This window comes from Leptinotarsa decemlineata, unplaced genomic scaffold (assembly GCF_025532065.1).
Source record: "Leptinotarsa decemlineata unplaced genomic scaffold, Ldec_3_MD MMD2_tig00000010_RagTag_RagTag, whole genome shotgun sequence".
NCBI classification, from domain to species: Eukaryota; Metazoa; Arthropoda; class Insecta; order Coleoptera; family Chrysomelidae; genus Leptinotarsa; species Leptinotarsa decemlineata.
In genome coordinates this window covers 12,601,704-12,620,385 of record NW_027412538.1, presented here as the reverse complement: position 1 = coordinate 12,620,385, position 18,682 = coordinate 12,601,704, and the positions used below count along the sequence as shown (strand labels likewise).

Below are 18,682 nucleotides of genomic sequence, written 5' to 3'. Positions count from 1 at the left end.
GACGAATGAAGGTATAACGTATAATGGCTCAGGTCAGGTGTTTTGGCCAAATGGGATGGGCCTGTTATTGGTCCAGTTGTCTTAGTCAGATCACCTTGGAATTTGAGATACCCAGCTATGAACTCGTATAAAGTATTTTGACATTCTTAAAGTTGTCTCAAAACCCATATCTGGTATCTGGTATCTGTAGGGAGTGAGTGTAGACTCACAGCACTTAGGCCACATGTTACCCATTGTACATCCTCCCGAGGAGTTGTCCTCCTAGGTCACCGTCCATCCTGTCCTTTCCAGGAAGGTGAACAGGTCACTAGGAGGTGACGAAGCTTTCATGCAGGGGCAGCCGGTTCTTTGCCTTTATTCAAGGCGGAGCTCTTGGTGCTTGCCGCAGGAAGTGCCCTTGCTGTTGAAGGTGATCTGCTATGTCCAGCCACATTCATAGCAAGGAAAGAGTTGGTCACCTCTGACAGAGCCCCGCATTACAAGAGGTAGGCTGATTAAAATGAGGTTTTGCACAGTTCCCCAAGGGGATCATTCGTGACCGCAAATAACTCTGCGGCCATTCAGCTGTCGGCACGATTCCTTACACTTTAGCTTGGGTAGGCTGGTCCACGATGACATGTTTTGCAAAGGCCTTTGGGGGGTAGTAGGGGTCCCCCGGATTGAGCGAGACAGACGGCAGGCAGTGACGTCATCACACCAGCCAGGCTGCTTCTCAGCTCCTGTCACCCAGCGGTGAACCAATCAGAGTGTACCAAATTGTCACGTTGCGCCCTCAAACTGTCATACAACTCGCCATTCAATCAGAGCACACGCTTTTACATCTCAGAACATTGTGGCGGGAGATTTGAATCTTCTGTGGAATAAATAACTCAGCACAGCTTCTCGCTCAGCACATTTTTGTTTCGTGACGTCATAAAAAAGTTTATAGTTATGAGAATCGAACCCAGGACGTCTGCGTGGTAGACATTGTCCTCATCCTCTACACCAACGTAAGATATTGAAAGTAACTGCGAAGGATGGGTATTTACAGCGTAAGTTTTTTCGGGACCGAAATCAACTCATTTTATATACTTGACCGCATTTTGAATTCCGTAGAATGTTAGAGAAGTTGTAACCGTCATTATTATGTTGAAGATAGAAAAATATACGTAGATTTGGGAAAGAATTAATATTTCATATAAAGATTTGTATGTGTGTTTAGGAGCGAGAGACGCGTGTGACATAATCGAGTCAAAGAGAGATGGTATCGATGTTTTACGTTCCTAGCGCAGCAGGTGTTGTCGGTTGTAAAATAAATGTAGCGACCTCGTCCGTAAAGCCATATTGGCTTCCCGGACAGGGCCTCCAGTCCCCCTGGCCGTTCCCCTATCCGCCACCTGAGGATGCGTCCGTTAGGTAGCCCAACCCACGGATCAGAATCCACATATGGTAGGATGTACGCCACTATCTGGCCAAAGGTCACAAAAATCGATTTTTTGCACATTATTTGCAAATATCCCGTTTCCTTTAGAATTTTCGAAATTAGTATTCCTCATCAATATTGTAGAGGATTAAATTTGCTACAACTTTTGTTAAAATGAAACTTATTTACGCACACTTGACTTGGGGAGTAAGTAAGCTGGTGAAAGCGTGACTCGAGCGTTACGAAAAGTGTGATCGAGCGAGACGAACGGAAGTTGAGAGGGAGGTTTAAGTCAGTGAAGATAGAAAAGAAGAGAGTTATGTTCTGTAGATTACTGTAGGAGCAAGAGAGAGAGGTGTGAACACACATTTACGGTCGAGTAGGCTCTGCAGAATTTGGAGAAAATTATCATACGTTGCCACTAATTTCAGTTTGCCACTAACTTCGCGTCCGGAGATGGACATCTCTTGGCAAACTTTCTACAGGATAAATTAGAACTACAAATGAATAATAACCGAAATGAGGACGTGGACGTGGAACAACTATCGATGCAGTTTTCTGTAGATATCTTCCTAATTTCCATTCTAAAACATATGTATCTTATTTCTCATACCATAAGCCCTTTGTTCTGGTTTCGGAATCAACTACAGTAGTTACTGACGTATCCAATAATGGAAATAATAAGTAAAAATGAAAAATCTGTTCAAAAATGATACTTCACCAATGAAAACCCATAAGAATCGAGATATTCGCAAAAATGTGCAAAAAATCGATTTTTGTGACCTTCAACCCTAGATTTTATTATTCGCGTACACCCTACCATGTGTAGGTTTTAATACAACTTTGAGGATGTCAAAATACAAGTTAATACGAATTTGTAGCTTTGTATCTCAAATTCCCAGATACTTACCTAATTTTGACTAAGATGACTGGGGTATAGTAGACTATGGGATCCAGCCGTCACAGTTGCAGCATTGCCAAGTCTGCCGATTAGCCTACACTTCAATTACAATTCAGAGCGTTGCAACGAAAACAGGACTCTCAGAAACAGAAACGATCGTGTAATCGAAATTTTCAAAGAACGCGTCGATTTTTATTTCTAGGGGGACTACTTCTAGTATGGAAATCATACCCAAAACTTCACCCTCCTTCGATCAGCAACTACCCACCCTATTTTATTTAATGGCATAGGGGGTCAAGTGATACATCATTAGAAAGGTCTGTTGTCCCTCTATTACCTTTGTAAATTTTTTCGTTAGTTTCATTTCGTTCATTCGTTATTGAGAAATTAAATGCTCATCGGCATTCCCGAACAATTCTCTGTCGCAGGTCGTAGGCTCAGTAGAGTACACTTTCGACTTCAGATGTCCCCACAGAAAGAAGTCCATCGGTGTGAGACCAGGTGATCTAGCTGGCGACTCCACTCGACCTTTTCTGCCTAGAATAACTAGTGAAATTGAAGATTCAGAAATCAAACTGGATGGTTACAGTCACATTCGATGTGATTCTACAAATCGGCAAACCGGGGGTGTTGTGATTTATGTGAAGGATGGCATACAGTGTTCAACAAAGACTTACATTTTGAAAGTGTAAGAGTAAATTTTGGTGTGTGTCAATGGTTAGTAGGTTGTCTTTATCATTCTCCATCTAGCTCGGATTGTATGATTGTATATTCATAGAAAACCTGGAAAATATCTTTGATGATATCTTTGTCAATGATAAGCGTTGCATTCTTGTAGGAGATATTAATTTAGATTTCTTGAATAACAGCTTTTATGTGAAAAAAATCAAATCTATGTTTTTGCAATATGGAATTGATCAACTAGTACTGGATCCTACAAGAATTACTAATAACAGTGAAACTCTAAATGATTATGTACTAACTAATAATAATTGTGCAAACTGTTTTGTCCATCCTACTCCTAAAATAAGTGACCATTCATTTATATCTATTTGTCTCAAAAATAACAAACGAATTGAAAGCACTTCTATCAAAAATTATAGAAACCTTAGTGAGCGAAATTTGGATAAAATAAAACTAGATTTAATTTCATATGATTGGGATTTCAATTCAACCAATGTTAGTGTCATATTTTTCAATTTACTTAATAACAGTCAATCAGTTATTGATAAAGTTGCACCAATTCAAGTCTGTCACTATAAAAGTTACATTCCATGGTTTGACAACGAAATTCATAATAAAATGAAACAAAGTGATCAGATATATAAGGATTTTATTAAAACTATAGGGGTGAATAAAAATGTCAAATGGAAAGAATTATTCGATAATTATAATCTATATCCTAATTTTTCCATATATACTCATATATACTTCCATTATACTCAAATGACATGAACTTGTTTATAAATGTTGATTTTATTTGCAGATGATACATTGATAAAATGAATGCCGCATCAAAGGATGTAAATGAGTACCTCATGACAAATAAATTGAAACTGAATAAAATGAAAACTGAAGGAATGATTATTACAACAACATATAAATGGAACAACCTTGATTTAAATGAAATTAATCTACAAATCGATAATGAAAACATTGAAATTGTATCATGTATTAAATATCTTGGATTCCAGATAGATAATTCATTCCTTTTTGGCAATCATCTCGATTGTATATGTAAAAAACATGTAAAAAACTATATTTCTTTGCAAGAATTTCTGGCAATTTATCCACTCAGTCTAAAATTACTGTGTACAATGCGATTATCCAACCACATTTTGATTAGTGTGCTTCTATTATTCATTTCCTTGTTCAATCTAAATCAAACATCTCAATTACAAAATCGTGGTATGCGAATCGTTCTAAAAGTGAATAGATTCACTGAAATCGGAATTATGTTACAAGTTTGAGAAAGACCATATAGGACGGAACTGCAGTAACGTTAGTTATAAATAAAAGTGGTGAAAAACATAGAAATTTTCATTTCTCATTTCGTCATGATCTCCTACCACGTAGTAACATGTCCTAAAACTGCAACTTCAACTCCGTCATTTCTGACAGGACGGGATACTTCATGTTTTCTTGTTGTTAACAAAACCTGAACGTATTGATGGCCCACGTTGTGGTCTGGATGATTCGTATTATAAATTCTTGCAGCAGCTTTAGCACATTCATTATTTCGATACTAGGTTGCAACTCTTTCTTTAGTAGAATAAACCATGTTGAAACATAGTGAACAAGGATGACTAAATAATAATTGGTGAAAAGGATGACTAAATAATAATTGGTGAAGAAGTGGCAGTGGTAAACGATCTACTTTTTGTTCTGCGACAACTATAGATTCAACAAAAACTACCACTACATTTAGGTTTTGAGACAACTTAAAGGATGTCAAATTACAAGTTTATACGAGTTTATAGCTGAGTATCTCAAATTCCGAAATATATACCTAATTTTGACTAAGATGACTGGTGTATACAGGCTATGGAATCCTTCCAGCATTACCAAGTCTGACAATTAGTCTACACTTTAATTACAGTATGTATTTTTTCTTGGACACAACACAAACACTACAGGAACATCCTTGAGGCGATCTAAGAGCGGTACCCGTACGAAAGTAGCGATTCACATTGGATTTGAATCACTGGAGATTAAATCCATTTGGAAAAACCTTCTCAGGAAGAGTATTCCACATAGATGCAGTTCTCCAGATGAAAGAGGTCTTAAACAGTGGAGTTCGAGGTGTACTGAGTTGAACCTCGAATTGGTGATGGTTGGCAAATGGAGTTCGACGTTTGTAGTTGAGATTTCTTGTGGTCTCGCTTGTCTCAGAAATTGTTGACAGTAAATAGAAAATGAAAAGGCAAAATTACGAGATTAAAGTATGAATTTCGAGTTTCAAGGCATAATTTCCAAGAAACGAATAATAAAAATATGTGGCCCTTGTGCACTTCTATAAGTTTGAATCTATTAATGTGAAAAATAAAATTTTATTCGAAAATGTTATTGAATGAATTTTCCTATGCATATAGATTGAATTATATTTATCTCATTTACTCACATTGCGTTATATTTTGATAACATTGCAAAAACACTTCAATGAGTGCTGATATATACTCTATCATTGACGTATCATGATTGATTATGATTATCATTGTGGAAAATTTCGAAAGCAAAATAGGCGATGGAAATCTTTCATGCAATTCTACTATGCCGCCACCGCCGATATCTGTTTGAAAGAGAAGAAATGTTCAATAAAATAAGTATGTTTTTTGAAGAAAATAATCTCAGTTGGAACGGTTCCATTGACATTTTTACAGATGAGGTCAAGGCGATGATGCAGGAGTAGTGTCACGAATAAAAATTGTAGTTCCAGCTATTATATCCTACATAGACAAGCACTTGCGATGAAGCAAATACCGTCAAATCTATGAAGCAATCCTAATTGATCCCATCATTGCGTGAAAATTATGGCAGTAAACATAAATACTGCTGCTCCATACAGAAGTGCGTTGGCTGTCTGAAACTTTAACAAGGCTATTTGAACTTACAGTCGAGTTACAAATGTTTCTCTCAGAAACTTTGTTTGATTTGAAAGACCGTTTGTATGATAAAACTTGGTGTTTACGACTCTCTTTTATGGCGGATATCTTTAAGAAATGAAACGAATTGAATGTATCATTGCAAGGTAAACAAACAATAGTATTCCAGGTTTGCAACAAAATAACTGCCTTCAAAAGATAATTAGATTTTTGGATTATTTGCGTTCGCAAGGGAAAAATGGAAAGCTTTACGTCACCCAGTGACTTTGTTAGCGATATCGACTCAGAAATGTTTCAGGATAGCTTTCCGACCCTTCTGTACATGAAAAAATATCAGTATATAAAAACTAAAACTATTCATTATCGACTTACAGGATGATTCACACTAATATTCTACAAGCTCTACAATGAATTCGTTATCCAGCTTAGTACCACCGATGATATTTATAATAGGTCAAATTAGCTTTGTCTGCTGTTCGATAATGCTGTTTGTTTTGGGTTCTGATTTCTTCTATGAAAATCCTTGTTTTCAACAAAAAACAATTTGAACACATAACAACGGGTTTTGATGTTTTTGAAATCATCTAGATGATGCTAATGAAGTCCCGGTTACTTCAATAAAATAAGAAACAAAAAATCTGAGAACATGATTTCATGAATATTGAATGTACAAATTATATAATGGTTATGTATCTCAAGAACTCGTGACAGTAATTTCAATTGAATGGAAAACATGATATGGCTAATGTTTCAATAATATCAGATGTTCAGATAAACCACGTAGTATTTAAAAACTCTGACATTCATTTTTTAATTCATGTGAGTGATGGTCACCATGAAGTTGATTGTATTATTACTATTATGTTGCCTACTCTCTTCAAGGTTTGTTTCTCAATATATCATTTTTTTAAATCAATATTTACGGATTCAATTCATTGGTTATTATTGACAAAATAATCGACACCTATCCGTCAAAAGTTCAAATTGATAATAATGATAATAGTAATGAGAAGTGCTGAATTCATTGTAATTAATCATTTCAAGTCCTCAGGCTCATGTAAGCTAGTAAGCCTAGTGTAGAAGAAAGAAGAGAGAAAGAAGAAAACGATGAAACATCAACGTTTTTTTCTTTGAATTCCGCAGACTCTTTGTCGTATATTCAATATTAAAGCAGGTTCAGTTTCATACACCTTTTGCTTCAAATAGCCCCATAAAAAAGTCCAAAGGTGTCATGTCTGGCGAGCGGGCTGGCCATTCTGTAGGACCTGAACGGCCAATCCAATGACAGGGAAAAGTACTATCCAAATAGTTTATCACTTGTCTAGAGTAATGCGGTGGTGCTCCATCTTGTTAAAATACAATATCCATATCGAATTCAGTGGGATTCGCTTCGACGATTTCAGTGATGAGAGAGTCAACAAAAGTTTCCACCATATTCAAATACAGTTCTCCTGTTGAATTTTGATCAATAGATAGAGGTCCTACAATATGGTTTCCCAATATTCCTGCCCAAACGTTAATTTTTTCTGGATATTGGGTATGTGTTTCACAGAAAACGTGAGGGTTGACGTCCCTCCACATTTTTGTTTGAAGAAAATGTACATTCGTCACTAAAAAAATATTGGGGAGATAGGTAGGATGTCTTGCAATGGTTTTCGTAATGATTTAGCAGAATTCTGTTCTTCGATAAGGGTCATCTTCAGTTAATTTCTGTACTATTTTAATTTTGTGTGGATGAAACCTATTTCTCTTTAAAAGTCTCCACACAGTAGAAGGAGACATCTCACAAACATTCGAAATGGAATAAGTAGACTGTTCAGGATTTTTACAGGATTTACAAACCTTATCGGGTTGTTGGAATCGCTATATGGCAGATTGAAAGGAATATTTCTAGATTAATCGATATTAATATGTTTTTCTTCAGGAAATTATTAAATGTCCCGCCATTTTGTAGTAGGTGAAGATATTGACTTCATATTCTAGGGTTGTGGAGTATTCACCAGGAGCTTCAACATCATGTGTCACAAGACCCCCCTTTCCATTCAATCCATTAAATTTTTATGCCCAGATGGCCATCTTCAAAGTTTCACCTGTTTATTTCACTTCAAAATAAAGTATTCATTATACCAAATTTCAATTTTTTGAGTTGACTCTTTCAAAAAATAAAAGGTGGGGGGGGGCATTAAAGAAATGCACTGTATATTGGAGAACAAACATGTTCATATAATTTGGATTGAGCCCCCTTAAGGTGAGTCGTTTAATCCATTAATGAATATTCATTCATTAATGAATATGGAGCTACAAAAACACACATGACATTGAAACGGACAAAGGATAGGCCTGGATCTGTTGAGGGCTCCTAATTTCCAGTTCTCTGAATAAGTTCCGTGAAATACTTTCAATGGCGTCAGTCTGGTTTCATTATCTCGTATTATTGATAACGAGTTAATTCAAACAATATTGTTATTCTGAATAGCAGATGAAATTGATTTGATTTCAAATTATCTGGGCATGTAAGTGATTATTTTCTTGGGACTATTGGAAAATATCTTATCTGCTGATCTGCAATCATTGAATTACAAATTCATTTGATTGAATATTCGTTTAGAAATTGAAGCATTATTCAACTTTTATAACAGTTATAATATATAACAATTTTTTTTCTCGAAAACAAATCTGAATATATGATGAAATCGGTCGTAGGCGCTCGAAAGGCTATCGTTATGACTATTACCAAAAATTCCAGGCATTTCTCATTCATCCTGTTTGACAGTTCTTCAAGATACGTAGAAGATAATTCTCATGAAGTTGACAATACCGCTTTTTGTTTATCATATGTTCAAACAATTCAACAATCATTTATGCAAAGCATCAACTTTCTATCATTATTCAGGAATCACACCAGCTCTATCTAAAATTTTCGAAAAATTTCTTTATACTAAAGTGTATGATTATTTCATTTCAAAAAATTTACTTCTTGATTGTCAATGTGGTTTCAGACCTGAAAGTAATACTGAAACATCTTCAGCAACTGTAACGACTGATATTTTAACAGCCTATGATCAAGGTTTAAGTAGTGTTTTGTTGTTACTTGATTTTTCCAAAGCTTTCGGTACCATTAGTCATGAACTGCTTTGTGAGAGATTGAGATATTGTGGCTTTGATAATAAATCAGCGTTTTTAATGTGGAATTATTTTCTGAGACGTTCTCAGAGAATATTGGTAAATGATTCGTACTCATCCAAACTTGATATTCTTTCAGGTGTCCCGCAGGGGTCTGTACTGGGCCCATTACATTTCATTATATATACTGCAGATATTTTAAATGGAATAGAACTTTGTAAACTTCAAGCTTTTGTAGATGATACACAGCTTTATCTCAGTTTTCGTACTGAAAATTTCGAGAATGCAGAAGAAAAATTAAAGCATTATTTTCTTGGTGGCAGTAAGCATATTTATACCACCAGGCATAATAATTACTTCAATTACTTAATTCACAGCTCATATTCCATTTCAATTTATCATGATTTTATAGTTAGCTATCTATGCACCCATAATTTAATTTAATTCAATTTATAAGTTATGATTTATATCTTATTTTATTTCATGTTATTCTAACAATTTACATCATGCCAGACAATTTGTTAATAGAGAGATAGATAGATAGATACTTTATTCATGTTGTTACACAAAAGTGTTTATACATACGTCACATAAAACATACAACAGAAAGTAAAAATGTGAAAATTACAGCGAATAATTAAGTTATTTAAAATCCATTACAATCAGCACCATTTGTCAGACAACAAAAACATATTCAAACACAAATATGTATAGCTTTGTATACTTCATAAATACATAAATTCAGTTACTTGATTACAAATAGGGTATCGGATATGAAAAGTAATTGAAATATTCTTCAAAGGAGTAGAAACATTCCTCGATCAGAATACTCTTTACTTTCTTTTTGAAGTTGCTCAAACTCAACGTTTCGTTTTTCAGATTCTTAGGAAGAGCGTTAAAAAATTTTATCGATAGATATAGAGATGATTGTTTGATCTTAGTTGTTCTAGGCTTTGGCAGTCTTATATCACTTTTTCCTCTTGTGAAATATTCATGTACCTGCTCATATTTGACGGTATCACCACGAATATTTTTATTTTTTATATAAATCAAACATTCATATATGAAACAAGAGGGAAGTGTAAGTATCTTAAATTTTTTAAATAGTGGTTTGCAATGATCATTATAATCAACCCCTGCCATAATTCTTAGAACTCTTTTCTGCAAGACAAAAATTTTGGCTGTATGACTTAATGCACCCCAAACAACTATAGCATACGTCATTGCTGCGTGAAATATTGAAAAGTAAGATACCCTGATGAATTCTTCAGTTAGCTTGCCCTTCAATTGTCTAATAATAAAAGTTGCCGTCGATAACCGTTTGGATAAATGGCTTATGTGTAACAAAAAATTTAAACTGACGTCTAGATGCACTCCTAATAACTTAATATCATTATTAGCTATCGTATTGTTCAGTGTGAAAGAGATTCTTTGTGTTTTGTCCAGATTTAATGTCAGATAGTTGCTTTTGTTCCATATTTTCAGTAATTCTTCAGATTCCATTATATTTTGTTCGACAATACATTTGTCCCTGTTACAATGTATGATGGAGACATCGTCAGCATAACTAGTTACATGTATATTAGTTGGTTTGGACAAATTGAACATCATATCATTTACATAGATTATAAAAAGTAGAGGGCCTAAAACAGAGCCCTGCGGAACTCCATGTTTCATTACAACAAAATCCGAGATATTGTCTTGCCACTTGACTCTTGATTTCCTATCCATCCATCGAATATGAATCGTCTTTTTCAGTTCGGCAGACGACACAGTGGTAACCAAACGGCGTTTTCCGAAAAACTTCAAACTTGGAGTGGCCAACGCCGCTCCCCAAATTGAGGGAGCATGGGACACGGATGGTAAAGGAGAAACAATATGGGATCACTTCGCTCGTACTCGACCAGAGATGATAAGTGACAGATCCACACCAGCGGTAGCTTGTGACTCCTACCACAAATACAAGGAAGACGTAGCCTTGGTGAAAAATATGGGCCTAGACGTCTACCGCCTATCTATCGCTTGGTCAAGAGTCCTACCAACTGGCAAGATCGACAGTGTCAACCAGCTAGGAGTTCAGTATTACAAAAAATTGTTGAAAGAACTGAAAGACAATAATGTCCAAGCCATGGTTACTCTGTACCATTGGGACTTGCCTCAACCACTCCAAGACGAATATGGAGGTTGGCTCAATGAAACTGTCGTGGATCTGTTCGTAGACTATGCTAAACTGTGCTTCGAATTGTTTGGAGATGATGTTCAATGGTGGGTTACTATCAACGAGCCAAAACAGGTTTGCAATGCTGGATATGGCGATGGAAGGTTCGCTCCAGGAATTGTGTCGAGAGGAATTGGAGAATATGTTTGCAATAAAAATGTCATTTTAGCCCATGCGAAAGCTTACCGGATTTATGATGAACAGTACAGGTCTAAACAAGGAGGTACGTAATGTAGCATAGTACTCCACAACTGAATGTTGAGCTCGTTCAATTATTGATGAGTTATTTATCCCTACAATTGAATTTATTACATCAGAATCGGTAGACGAACAATTTCTATCGCGTTGATATGACGTCCTCACTATTCCAAATTGATTTCATTTCATTTGGTGAAAATAATTTTGAAGTATACACAATGGTTTTCAAATATTTGACAGTAAACTTATTCTCACTCCCGGGCCCAAGAAAGAAAACACAGCATTTTTCGTTCAAAATTGGCTTCACTCTTGGACTCACAAACTCATGAGCACAATGCCATGAAATTTCAACAGCTTTCTTTTGAAGGTTAGTAATAACTGCCCATGTAGTATGATTTTGTGTTTACTCTACTTTTATATTTCATTCCCCTTGTTGTACCATCTTCTGATTCAAATATAACAGCTTCAGTATCACAAATAATTGCAGACACTTAGAAAACTCTTTAAGATCACATTGATCTGTGCAGATTTCATGCTATGTACAGATGGTGAGTATTTATTGAAATGATATTCCACCAGTTGTAAATGATTTTAATTTTCGATAAAATATTCGTAGGAGTAATGGTATTTTCAGCTATAATATCCCAAGGACATTGATAACTAACGAAATAATTTTATCACAGTTTTCGAAAGCACGCTATTTGGTAACATCCCGACGCCAAAGGCGGAGGGATGTTATCTAAAATAACGTGCTTGAGGAAGTTGTGATAAAATTATGAGTTATTTATCAATGTTCGAGGGATATTCGGTGAGAAAATTTTTTGCAATTCGAACAAAATTATTTATTGAACACACAGTTATTAAAAGAACAATTCGTATAATGATATAACTCCATAAATATTTTCCAAGTGTATTTTTTACTATTGACAGTATTTTTTGGTGTATTTTCTTCAATGATTTTGTCAATTGCCGCATCATTTTGAACACCAAAGCGAGGAAGTGACATTTTCGAAATAAATTGAATTACTGTTGTATTTATTTTATTTTTAATGTCATATGATATGTATATTGTCTGTTTATGTATTAATACTCTATAACTGAAATGTCAAACAACTTTATTGTGTTGGTTGCTTAGCAATGTCATGACATAAGTGATAACTACCCGTGAAAACTATCCATGGGTAGTTATCAGTGTAATGATGGTTTCATTGGTTATTTCGACACACATGACTAGAAATAGATGAATTTGATAGGATAATTTTTTTGGCAAAAAATTTTCATTTAAATTTTTGTAATAGGTAAAGTTTCCATGGTTATTGATACCCTGTGGTTCGAACCTTCAAGTGACAATCCTGGAGATATAGATGCTTCAGAAAGACTTCTGCAATTTGGGGTAAGGATGAATGACATTATATTTTAAAAAAACATTGCAATTTTTTCCTCAAAATCAGTTTAATGGAAAGAGTTGTATGCTGAGTTGACAATAAAAATCACTATTAGAAAAATCATCGTAATCTACTTTATGTTTTAAGGAATAACGTGTTAGGAATCACACGTTGAAAGGTAAGACCTCGTTAGTCCTTAGCTCGCACAAGTTTCTCAACTTCTGAGAGTTGTCGTTTGTATGAGGGCGACAGCTGATTAACGGAAACACAGATTACAAACAGATTTTTTGAGATATTTGATGTTCATTTCCTATGGCATAAGAAGAATGATTGTACTTCAAAGTGGTTAGCAAGTTATTTCCACCATTAATTCCTCATGAAATTGAAACTTTGCGAAATACAAATAAAATTAGTTTTCTCATCTCGACAAGTCTCTCATGATAGAAATGTTTTTGTGATACCGTTCTCTAAGTTTTCTCGCAACGTTTATTTTCACCCACCTCTGCAATAGTTCAGCCAATGGAGTTCAACGCCATCGTACGAAGTATAAACACTGTAATCTTTTGAAAAGCGAAATACAAGTGACTATATATTGCGATATTTACTTTTAGTGCGCCAAAATAGTTAACAATGGATGACGACTAGCAGTTGGAAGAGGTGGAACAACCATCAGTCAACCCTAGTAGCTGTTTTTGAAACGCTATTGGCAAATGGTATCTTAGCGGCCTGCACCTTGGCAGCGGAAGGAAAACATCTAAATGCACACAAAGTAGTTTAATCAGCATGTAGTCCATATTTTGAGGTGTTGCTTCCAAAAACTTGAAGCAGCAGAGTCATTACAAATAAAAGGTCTTTCTGATAATAGGAAAGGCGATACCGAACGAAAAACTTCTCCAGCTTCACCTCCATCGAAAAGTCCTCAGCCAACAGCGGCATTACACAAACAATAGAGCAACGCACGAGAGACGATAGCCCATACAGAACTGATACTTGAATCAAAGTCTGAATATGTAGAAGATATGAATGAGGATTTGACTATAGATGACGATGATCTTGGTAATATGGAACAAATGGATGATCAGGTTGGTCCTATTCGTAGCAATGCAGTAAAGGTTTCGGTTTTCGAGTAAAGGTTTCGGTGGTTGGCATATGAGTAATCAAAGTCAAGATGAAGAATTTTTGGCCGCACAACAGGCTGTAGGTGCTCCTCGATGTACCATACATGCCCAAAATGCCCCAAATTATACTGAACAACCTGAAACGGCACCTGAAGTACGAATGTGGAAAAACTCCGCAGTTTGCTTGTATGCCATGTACGAAAACTTATACTCAGAAGAGCAGCCTGAAGCCTCATCTATTTAAACGTCACAACTCATCTGTAATTTACAACGATGAGCATCATCAAACCATTCAACGATTAGGTTTTTCAATCATTTTAGAATCCACATTGTATTTGCACTGTTATTCAATCAAATCAAATCAAATTTATTCATCATTTTTGATACAAGAATGTATATATGGCACGTCACATTTTACAAATATATTTCATCTAATATCACTTATATCAATAACAACAAATGTTACACAAAGATATTATTTTCATACTCTTTCAGGGAATAAAAACAACTTGTTACCAAAAATTTTTTGACTTTTTTCTTGAATTTGAAAAAATTTGTTTCACTTCTGATGCTGTGTGGTAATAAGTTAAAATATTTTGCCCCGGCATAAAGTGGCGAACCTTTGTACTCATTACAGTTTATTTTTACCTGATGGAATTCGTTTCTCCGTCTCTTTTGATGAGAGTGAATTTCCTCATTTCTTGTTAGCAAATGGGAATGTACATGAACGTAGCTTAATCTTTTGTGAAGATAAATACTATAAGATTCTCTGTATTTCAGATCAAAACTTAGTCTAATGAAACGTTTTTGCATTATAAATGTTCTATTTGTTTCTGATGAGTGTCCCCAAATGGTGATATTCATATTAAGCTTAGAATACACAGGGTGTTCCTTGAACACATGCTAATATTTGAGGAGGTCATTCTTAGACCCATTTTAAGGAAAAAACGTCCTATGGACGTATGTCCTAAACGCCTTAACTTTTGAGATACAGGGTGGCGAAGTTTTCAAAAATAATCAGTTTTTCAATAATACCTGAGATAATTTTGTAGACATCTTTGGCATATTTGGTACATATGTTCCATGCCTCAAGGCGCATTTTCTGATGTACAATTTTCTCAATTTTTTCTGCCAGTGGCGTACGTACGAGTTTTGAAATGTAAATTTTTGGCGAAAAAAATATTACGCCACTGCTTTATCTTGAATTAAAAATTATTTTTAAAATCTCCATACATTTTTGAGCACATTTGATCACATGGGTTTTCTTTGTCCGACGCATGGTTTTCGCTCAAAAAATTAAAAATCGCTTTACTTAAAGATAAATTAAACTGTCACAGCGCGTTTTGATTGATTTTGTTTTATTGAAGTTATTTTGGTAGTCCGCTGTTTTTCTGAATATCAGTAAATATGGTAAATTATACGAATGCGGAAATGGCGCAAATGCATTACGTATATGGCCTTGCCGATGGTAATGCAACAGAAGCCAGGCGCATTTATCAGGAAAGATATCCTAATCGTGCTTTACCAGATAGCCGAACCTTTTCAAATATTCATCGTCGACTTGGGGAAACTGGTAGTTTCAAGAAAGGGAATCCGGAAGGTAGACCTCGTGTAGTAAGAACTCCTGAAATTGAGGAAGCGGTGCTGCAAGAAATTGAGGAACATCCTGAGACGAGTACGAGGAAGATCGCTAGAACTCTGGATATTTGTCATCAAATTGTTTGGCGTATTTTGGTTGATTTTTTGTTATACCCATACCATATTTCAAGAGTGCAGGCATTACTCCCCAGAGATTTTCCACAGCGTGTGAACTTCAGTCAGTGGTATCTACAAAGTATTGCACTAAATCCGTAGTTTGAGACACAAATTTTGTTCAGAGACGAAGCAAATTTTTCTCGGAATGCCATTCAAAATTTTTATAACAATCATGTGTGGGCTGAAGAAAATCCCCATGCAATAACCGAAACCCATTTAGAACACCAATTTTTGGTTAACGTATGGGCAGGAATTATAGGTGATCATCTGATAGGCCCATTTTTTCTACCAGGACGCCTTGATGGTCGTTCTTGTTTACACTTTCTCGAAGAAGACTTACCTGGGTTATTGGAAGATGTGCCACTTGCGTTAAGGAATCGAATATGGTACATGCACGATGGCGCCCCTACTCATTTCAGTGTAATTGTCCGAAACCATTTAAATACAGTTTATCCTAATCGTTGGATAGGTCGCGGACGACCTCAGCAATGGCCAGCAAGAGCCCCCGATCTCAACAGTTTAGATTTTTTTTTATGGGGTCACCTTAAAACTCTTGTGTATAAAACTCCCGTTGATACTTTAGAAGATTTAAGAAAGCGAATAATTGTGAAAAATGTATTTTTTTGCAGATTATGTTTTCAAATATTATTAGGGAATTGGTAATGCGTTATGGAGCAATTTTCAGATTCTCATTCATCTTAGAATTGATCTAATTTCTTAATTTGCTTTCTGTCGATTTTTATTTTTTTGAGTGAAAATCATACGTCGGACGAAGAAATACCAGAAGATCAAATTTTCTCAAAAATAAATGAGGATTTTAAAAATGATTTTATTTTGAAAAGAAAGCATTGGCGTAGTACTTTTTTCCAAAAATATTCAATGCGAAACCCGTCGGGATGCCACTGTTTGGAAAAATACAAATTTGTGTACATCAGAAAATGCGCCTTGAGGCATGGAACATATGTACCAAATATGCCAAAGATGTCTACAAAATTATCTCAGTTATTATTAAAAAACTGATTATTTTTGAAAACTTTGCCACCCTGTATCTCAAAAGTTAAGGCGTTTAGGACATACGTCCATAGGACGTTTTTTCCTTAAAATGGGTCTAAGAATTACCTCCTTGAATATTAGCATGTGTTTAAGGAACACCCTGTATATCCAAGAGATTGTCTCAAAAAATTTTATTTCATGTTAAGGCAAAATACGTTTTTTTCAGAGAAGTGCACTAGTATTCTGTATGATTATGAAAAGACAATTTATTGTCAAGTTGTGTTCCAAGGAATTTTGTATATTCTGTTGTTTCAAAACCTAAATTTATTTGGAGAGGCCGCTGATACTTACTTTGAAACTGGATAAATGTTGTTTTACATTCGAATTCAATGATTATTAGTTTCGTTTTATTTTCAATTTCATTTATATCTAGGGACGTCACAATAATTGTTGTGTCATCAGCATACATGAAAACTCGACCCTCTTTTATGTTTTTGGGTAGTTCATTAACATAAAGTAAAAATAGTGGTCCAAGCACCCCTCCCTGTGGGGTCCCCAGATTCATATCTAATTGATCTGAATAATTGTATATTTGATATGCATAACTGATACTATATTTTGTATTAAATCTAGCAATATAGATCAAAAAGTTGAATGAAACATTTTTTTCAAATGAAATATTCAAGTCTAAGGCTTTGAAACGGTCCTTAACATGCTGTAAATATGAAATTATCAAAAAAAATTATGGATGTAGCATTACTAGGTGGTAGGAAGTCATAATGAAGAGAAGAGAAATGGAACTTTCTCTGTTTTTCACCACTGTTATTATGTAGTAACGTTAGTTACAAATAAAAGTGGTAAAAAACAGAAATTTTCAGTTCTCTTTTCAAAATTATCAAAAATTTCGCTGAGATGAGAAGTATTAATGACAACACCATGAAAAATTATAACTGAACTCATGGAATGATATTTTCAATATATTATGCATATAATGATCATGCTACCTGATAGTGAGAAGCTCCATTTGAAAATCTTCTTTCTTTCTAGTTCGGTATGTTTGGAAATCCGATTTTCCTTGGAGACTGGCCAAAACTTGTCAAAGATCGTGTGGCCATGCGTAGTAAATTGGAAGGTTTCGCAGTTTCCCGTCTTCCGGAATTCACTCAAGAAGAAATCAAGCTGATCAAAGGAACGTACGACTACTTGGGCCTTAACCATTACGCTACTCACATGGCATCTGCGGCACAAGAAGCGCCGATTGGTGAACCAAGCTTTGGAGCTGATATAAGCACCTATGAATGGTCCAAACCTGAGTGGACTAAAGGTGCTGGTGACTGGTTTTCTGTAAGTTCCACATACAATTGTTACCCCCCAAATATTGAAAAGGCAAATTGAATATTTCAAAATTTGGGATGCCGACCCCTTCTCCTGATAGGCTGCTCAGTTTTATAAGGGAGGGTGTGAGTAAGTTCAACACAGGTCTGCTTAATAGCTGTTACTGATTCTTTCACTATTAATCAAATGAAACATGAGTTTACTTGACTGATTCTGGTAGTTGGGCGAAACGGCGAGCTATCGCGCAGATAAACTCTCCCAACTAAATTACTATTGGATTACGAGAAGCCCCTTGCTGGCCAGTGTTGCACCTATAATAATTAGTTTTAATTAGGATAGTAAATGAAACATGACTTTTTTGTAATTTCTTTTCATATTTTATTCAGTATTATAGGTAGAAGTACAGTCCGTTAAAATGTTATACAGTGCATTTCTCTAATTTTAAACGGGTCAACTCAATAAATTGAAATTTGAGACGAAGAATTTTAAAAAATCTTAAAAAAATCTGAAGATATTTTGATTATTTAGTTCCTGAAATGAAAAATTTCATGTATGAAAATCTGTTGGGAAAGTATTTTGGAGATGTCAAGTGGTAGTCATGATTGACTTTCTGGAAAAAAAGTAGATAAATAACTGAGAATTACTATTTGTT

The 18,682-nt window shown here is 35.2% G+C and overlaps 1 protein-coding gene across 2 annotated transcripts in view; it reads left to right on the top strand.

The window, feature by feature from the left end:
* The first annotated feature begins 6,630 nt into the window (after window positions 1–6,630).
* The window catches only part of LOC111510203 (myrosinase 1), a 408,217-nt gene continuing 396,165 nt past the window's right edge, over window positions 6,631–18,682 (top strand). For both annotated transcript variants that reach the window (XM_074171476.1, XM_023166100.2), the window contains exons 1-4: window positions 6,631–6,787; window positions 10,787–11,469; window positions 12,743–12,837; window positions 17,743–18,039. In XM_074171476.1, the coding sequence (XP_074027577.1) occupies window positions 6,732–6,787; window positions 10,787–11,469; window positions 12,743–12,837; window positions 17,743–18,039 (1,131 nt within the window). In that variant the 5' untranslated portion in view covers window positions 6,631–6,731. The remainder of the gene's footprint in view (window positions 6,788–10,786; window positions 11,470–12,742; window positions 12,838–17,742; window positions 18,040–18,682) is intronic.